Raw genomic sequence first — 7,633 nt, 5'->3', positions numbered from 1 at the left:
GGAGAGGAAGAGAGAGAGGGGAGAGGAAGAGAGAGAGGGGAAAGGAAGAGAGAGAGGGGAATCCAGCCCTTGTCAACTTATTTTTTAATCTTCAGCTCTCTACTTGTCCCTTATTGCCTCCACCCAATAACTCATTAAATTGCCCAGGAAATTAGCAATAATTTCAGAAACAAGATACACTTTGTGATGAGATCTCCACTGGCCAGAGATCTTCCCACTTAAAAACAGAACTGCAACCTCCTATCAGTTACAGCCAAGGAAGGTACTATGTTAGCCTCCATTTGGATTGCTGTTGCCATGGTACTGCACATGTGATCAGCTATGACACCAGCCAGTTGAGGCATGAAATTTCTACAGAGCTAAAATACACACACTGGCAACCTTGACAGCTGGCATGCCTTAACCCCTTCATGACTGAGGCCTTTTTTTCATTTTTTGCACCCATGTTATATTCCACATTTTAGGCCTGAAAATGACTTAAAAACCCCCACACATTATATATTTTCTGAATGCCAAGACCCTATAGAATAAAATGGTGGTAGTTGCAAACCCAACATGTGTAGCGCGTTCGTCGTTTTCATATGTAGGCGCACCCGACGCGTGTTTACGTGGCGATGCGCGTGCTCACGGGGGCGGGGGACATTCAAAAAAATTTTTTATTATTAGATTACTCTTTTAAGGTGATGCTGGGAGTCCAAATGCAGATCGCACTTCAATAGCTTATAGCTGGGCTGCAGGAGCCCAGAACTGACAGCCCAGGGACCGGAAGTGATGCAATCTGCATCGCTCCCGGTCCCATAGAACGGGGAGGGGATCGATGAATGGAAGTTCATCGACCACCTCCCCAGCTCCCCGCGGACACCAAGGACGCCGATCCCGGGCCCGTAGGAGGGGTAACGGAGCCCGGGAAGCACGGCGGGGGGGGCGGCCCCTTCTTCGGGACACAGAAGCGATCTGGCGACAGGTAAGTCGCCAGAATCGCTTCTGTTGTAAAGCCGACAGTCAGCTTTACAAGTTTAAACAGCCCTGATGCTGGCAACGTACACTGTACGTCGTCAGTCACAAAGGGGTTAAAAGTAACTGTTTTGGGAGGCATTAAATTCATGGGTAAAATTCCTATTTAACATATCACATCTACCACCAAACTTTTTCTATGATGCCCAACTAACCAGCTGCCCCCTGGACCGTGTCTCCTTGTAACTACTTTGATCAACCTCTTGCTCCATTCTACACTCTCACATCATCTTCCTCTCTACTGGCATCTTACCCTCCCCTCTAAAATATGCTCTGATGACCCCCACCTGTCTGAACAACAGAATACCCAACTCCTTGTTCCCCTTTTTCTCCAAACATTTAAAATGACCAGCTTACAGCAGTTTGAGCTTTTACCTCTCCGATAGCAACCTTCTCGACCCCTTACAGACTGACTTTCTGCCACAACACTCAACAGAAACTGCCCTACTAAAACTCAACAACAACTTACGAACTGCTAAAACCAATAGCTACTTCATACTCCTAATATCAGAGTTTTCTGCCACGTTTCATACAGTTGATCACCGGCTCACCCTAAAAAAAACTCCACTTCCATGGAGACTACAAGACTCAGGTTTTTCCTAGTTCTCCTCCTACCTGCTAAGCGCTTCTCCAGTGTCATCTACAACTCTCATCTCTTCCTCTCCTCTAGGGGTCCCCCAAGACTCTGCTCTCGGACCACTTCTATTCTAGATCTACACCTCCTTCCTTGGTCAGTTGATAACATCCCACGGCTTCCAATATCATCTCTATGCTGATTAGACAAAATCGATGTAATTGTTCCTCACATTACCCATCAAAAATGTGCCAACTGACATATTCATACAGATGTCACACCACTTCCTAACACTCAATCTTTTAAAAACTGATCTTATATAGCCTCCCCCCCACACCACCGAATTTTCGATTGAGATCAACAATACAGCCATTAGTACCTCCCCTAATATCATGGTGCTTATCCTGGACTCGGACCTGTGCTTGTAGCCTTACATCTAAATCTCTGTCCAAAACTTGCTACCTTTTTCTCATCTTTGTACCATTTTTGAAAAAAATACCTTAGGCCTTTTGGCTGAGACCAGGGGTAATTTTTATTACCCGGCTACAAGGCCTAGCCATTGTATTCACTTTGGCACTCTAAATAATTTTTCTCACTGTTTGTGCACCTTTACAGTTCAGGGATTCCAGAGTTCAGGGATGGGCCCAGTCTCTTGAGGAGACGGACCCTTTAGATCGCACCCTTTTGTGCATTTTTTGTGTGTGTTCACATGCACTCTTTTGGTTCACTTTTTGGGTGTTTCATAGCACGCTCCACAGGCTTTAAAAAAATACATAATACCTTTTTAACACCCCTGAGCTGCTAATTAACGCCCATGTTATCTCACCTCAACTGTAACAACTCCCTTCCGTTTGGCCTATTTCTACACAGGGTATACCTCCTACAGTCTATCATGAACGCTGCTGGCAATCTCATCCACCTTACCAACTGTTCAATGTCCACCCCTCTCTGCCTATCTGTCCACTGGCTTCCACTCACCCAGTAAATAAAATCTAATATATTAACATACAATCCATCCACAATGCCGCAAAACAAATGCGCTTTTTGTCTTTACTGCTAATCCACTTTTACAAAAAAACAAAAAATTTCAGAACCTTTGTTAAATTTTTACTTGTCTGTTTGTGTTCATCTTTTGATGTCAATAGAGTAGAGTAGCTACCCATTATCAGACTGATGTCCTTGAAGTCTCACTAAAAAAAAAAAAAATTTACTTTTTTTAAAATCAATATATAGCACTTGGTCCCATTTGAGTCGGTGGCTCCATTGTGGAATCTCCATTGTGGAATCTCCATTGTGGTATAAAAGCACGTCTTAATTGCTGGCTGTAGCTCCACTCTAGTCTGAAGCCTAAAATATTGGCATTTCTGTGGGGAAGAGGTATAGTTAGGCATTAACAATTCAGCACTACAGGGCTATGTGATAGAGCTGCTGGCTGCTAGTAAACACACAGGGCAACGGGAGCTCTAGCACGCAGCCTCAACAGCACTGACTGTTCATTCATAAAAGATCACTCACGGCTGCAGGGCTGCGATCTATCTGCAGGGCTGTGTTCTTACAAGCAGCCCCCCGGCAGATCTATTACATAGCGCTACAGCGCTGAGTGAGCTTTAATGGATGAACAATCAGCACTGTTGGGGACAGTACAGTGTATGACATAGCCCTGCAGAGCTAAGTGACCTTTTATAAATAAATGATCAACACTATCTGAGCTATGTGATCTATCAGCCAGGGCTGCTTGCAAGTACACAGCCCTGGAAGACTGATCATAGCCCGCACACCAAGTAATCACTTAGGAATGGCAGCATTGATCTCCAGAGCAGCCCCTGCTGCCAAAGTATAGCGCAGTCATTTACAATGTCCTGTCCTTGCTAGAACTACAGTCAAAACAGATGTGGTTAAACAGTCCCACCATGCTGCTCAACAATTACAGGACAGATCCGAACGGGAGCAAGTGCTATATGCACTAGGTCTGCTAGCGGATGAAATACAATTTTGAAAAATTGAATAATTCTTCTTTGGTCTAATTTTTTAGGTCCAGAAGATCACCAAGATGGTATGCTTCTTCTAATGCAGTTGTGGCTAAAAGAGCATGCTGGGAGTTGCATATCTGCTGGAGGTCCACTGTGATCTGTTCACAAGTTGACAAAGTACTTCAGTCTCCTTTTTGATTTCAATGCACCCACCACAACTGTTTCCGTACGGCTTGACCTTTCAGGGTTTCCACGTTGAAATTATTAGTCCTTGCAGGCATGATGAAAAATGCCACTATGGTTATGTCGCTCTGATTCACCTAAAGTGGAGAAGCAAAAAACACTTGTTAGTACACTTGATTCAATTTCCAAAAATTGCTCTCCACCACCAGTTTTCTCATTACCCTTAGAAGATAGTTGAGTCTTGACAAGGCCTCCAGAAAAACATCAGCTCCTTTGTTAGAGAACTCGTAGCGTCCAGCAATGAAGAAAAACAGGGTCTTGTCCAAATTAAAATCTAGGTGTCTGTCATAAAAAAACGAAAACCGTCATAAACATTTATACAATATGCTAATGCAGAAAATTGACTGTAGCCCTGCCACATAGAACCAAACAAGTGATTTTTCTGTTTCTATGTCAAGAAAAGACTTAAGTGACACTAAGCTCAGGAGTAAAATCTTAAAAATGCATTTAAGTACTTTAAGAATTAACAAAAATGCAGTTTGTGTATCACTCAGCCGTAGATCCTCAAATCATCTCTAAATTTGTGCCGACTCTGTCCTTCCTTTGGATAAATGAGAACATTCACAGACAACCCTGTCAAGGTCATAAAAATCTAAATCTATGCATATGAATAAGATTATTAATAGATATTATCATGCCGTATATATTTTACACACACACACACACACACATTATACATACATATACATATATACATACATACATACATACATACATACATATATATATACACATACACATACACATACACACACACACACACACGTATATTAGCCTCTGCTCCAAGCTCACTCTTATTATTAGCAAATTAGTAAACTAAATGTGAGATTGTAGTCCATCACAGGAGTGAGCTTGGAGCAGTGGCTACTTTACAACACACACATGGGCCATGGGGAACAAAAGTAGCCACCCTCCAGAAGGAAGGACAGTGTCAGCATGAATTCAGAGATGAGCTACACATGACTACACTCACTCTTTCACATGTCAATGGAGTGTGGTTTAGATTATTTTAATGTGTGAACCCAGCCATGGAGCGAATAAAAAAAAACCAGGCATTTCCATTAGAGTCTAAACCACACAGGTATTTCCGATCAGGGTTCATTTGTACCATCGCATTGTGATAACACAGTAAAATAGACATGTTATTGCAATGCAGAGTAATGCAACAAGCAGCATTGCAGTATTATTAATTCTGAATGACAGCCCAAAGCATCTACAGAGTACAGTGCAGCATAATACACAATTTGCATTTGACAAATAAAGCAGATGCGAATTCTGCACTGGTGCTGTGTTAACGTGTGTTAAGGCCATTCCATTGCATTTTAAAAGTGCACCATGTTACCGCAAAGCAAGCTAGTGTGAAAGGACCTTTAATGAGAAGTGAATCGCCACTTCGCACAGCAAAGCTGAGACCCACAGATTGGCATTAACTCCAAAGTAAGAGAACAGACAGCATAAAATGTCTTACCCGTAAAAATGTCCCCGGATAAACTCCTGTATACGATTCTTACTCTGGGCATGCAGATTCTGAAACTCATGCATAGCAGAAAACTTTTTTATGTTCAGACCATTTGGAGTTACTACATCTGTATTCAGGGAGATAAAAAAAAATAAAAAATAATAGGTTAGAGCCATCATGTTTCCAGGACAATCCTAGTTTATATGTTATTGATCATATTTTACGTGCAGTATTTAAGCTCCAAGAATTCACTTGCTATGATGGCAAATTAATTTCTCCTACCATTAAAATGCAGCTTTAAAAATCAACATAGGTGAATATTGAATATAAAAATAAATAAATACAAAAAAAATAAGTCATACTTAGAAGCAGAATTCAGACAGCCACTTCAGGACACAACTGACATCAATCAGTGAAGGACTGCGCTGGCTATAGACTAAAGGTGCCCATACACCTTACGATTATCGGACGATAATCGTATGCGATCGACTTTTCGTCCGATAATCGTATGTGTGCATTGCAGTGTCCGACCGACAATACTGTACAATCGTACGACTTGACGGTCAAGCATGTTTGAAAACTTTGCTAGATCGTACGATTGTCGTAAGGTTGCTGGCGTTTCCGTCCGTCAAAAGTCGTACGATGTACACTGCGCTTGCGCTAACGAAAATACGGCAAATCAATTACCGCATTTCGTCCAGGTGCTTTTGGTTAATTACGGCTAAATGATTCTTGCGATCATCGGGGCAGGATGGGGCTGCCGTACGAAAATCGTACGACTATTCGATCATCGGACGAAAAGTTTCGTCCGATAATCGTAAGGTGTATGGGCACCTTAACACACTACTTTATTGGCAGTTGTGGAGTTTTCCCATCAGCTTTTCACTACAACGATCTGCCACCACTGTTTCCATAATTTCCCAGTTATGATTGATCAAATGAGTTACCAGAGTTCCATTGCTTCCTTGATACAGAAAATGCTAGTTCCCTGGGTGTCATGCTGAGCCACCAGCTTCATTACTGTTCAAGATAAAGACTAAAAGGTGCCCATACACTGCACGATTCTCGTGCAGTGTATGGAAGGCGTGCGACCATTTCTAATGTACGGTCGCACGACTTTTGTATTTCGAGCATGTTGGAAAACCAGCCGAGAATCGTACGATTTTTGGCTGGTTTGTAACATGATCGAGAGATGACTGCCGAACGGGCCGGTGTGCGCACGTGCACACTGCCCGCTCAGCATTGCAGTCATCAGAAGCCCGCCCCTCAGGGGGGCAGGCTTGCGATGATCGCAAGTATGATCTGTCTGTCCAAGATGGGCAGATCGTACTTTTTTTAATTACTTTACAACCCTTGCAAGACAAAGGTCTTGCGAGGGTTGTAAAGTGTATGGGCACCTTTAGACAAGTACGCAGAAAGTGAAGTCTAATCTCCTTATCAGCATACCTGTTCCAGGTCATTATTATATTAAAAGTGTTTCCATTTTTGCAGTAAACCCTTGTGTGCTCCCATTCCACATGCATCAGCATACTTGTCCCAGGTCATTATATATTTAAAGTGTTTCCATTTTTACAGTAAACCAATATGTGTTCCCATTCAACATGCATACCTAAAAATATTTAAATGTAAAATAGTTCTTAACTAGCTGTTTCTTTGGAGAAGGCCTTTGGGCAGACTGTAAGCTACTCTGAACAATTTCAAAGTGACTCTGCCCCCAAACAAAGTGGAGACAAAGCAATGTTTTTCCTCAATCATATGTCTTCAGATTTTTAACCCTTGGTTAGCACATACAGTATTCAAAACTAGTTTACAACTAATAATGAAATCTGCCAGCACAGTGCAGATAGGGTTAAATTATGCTAAACATTAGAGGTGCAGTGAAATGGAAATTTGAAAACCGAAACAAAATTGTCAGCCGAAACCGAAAATGTTTATTTTTTAAAATAATTATTTCTTTTTTATAAAAACTAAAAAATTTTATTTATTCATTAATTTTTGGAAAAATATTTTTATTTTTACTTTACTTTTAGGGGCTTTGGGGAAATTTTAGGGGACTGAACAGACCCCTGATATTTACCTTTAAAAATAGAAAAAGAGATTGATTACAAAGTCCTCAATCTGTTTTTCTGCAGCCCCTGTTATCAATGAACAGGAATCCTCTGAGTGTTCCTGTTTATTTCTAACAGGAGACCATAGTGTGCATATTAGAACCACAATTATGAATGAACAGTAGGTTATGTACCATGTCCTCAATGGCTCTCCTTTCTGACAGCTGTCACAGGAGGCTGAGCAAGCGGTGCAGGGAGGAGAGACACACACACACACACACACACACACACACACACACACACACACACACACACACACACACAC

At 41.8% G+C, this 7,633-nt stretch overlaps 1 protein-coding gene across 1 annotated transcript in view; it reads right to left on the bottom strand.

Moving 5' to 3' along the window:
- Positions 1-3,771: 3,771 nt before the first annotated feature.
- LOC108802164 (glycogen [starch] synthase, muscle-like) overlaps positions 3,772-7,633 on the bottom strand; it is a gene marked incomplete at its 3' end in the record, with an annotated part of 42,143 nt that continues 38,281 nt past the window's right edge. The window contains exons 6-8 of the mRNA XM_018574032.1: positions 5,270-5,387; positions 3,963-4,083; positions 3,772-3,878 (exon numbers count right to left, since the gene is read on the bottom strand). Coding sequence (XP_018429534.1) covers positions 3,772-3,878; positions 3,963-4,083; positions 5,270-5,387 — 346 coding nt within the window. The remainder of the gene's footprint in view (positions 3,879-3,962; positions 4,084-5,269; positions 5,388-7,633) is intronic.

Source organism: Nanorana parkeri, unplaced genomic scaffold, assembly GCF_000935625.1.
Source record: "Nanorana parkeri isolate BGI_ZX_2015 unplaced genomic scaffold, ASM93562v1 scaffold2688, whole genome shotgun sequence".
In the NCBI taxonomy this organism is placed as follows: Eukaryota; Metazoa; Chordata; class Amphibia; order Anura; family Dicroglossidae; genus Nanorana; species Nanorana parkeri.
The sequence above is the reverse complement of the archived record's forward strand: the minus strand, read 5'-3'. Positions and strand labels throughout refer to the sequence as shown.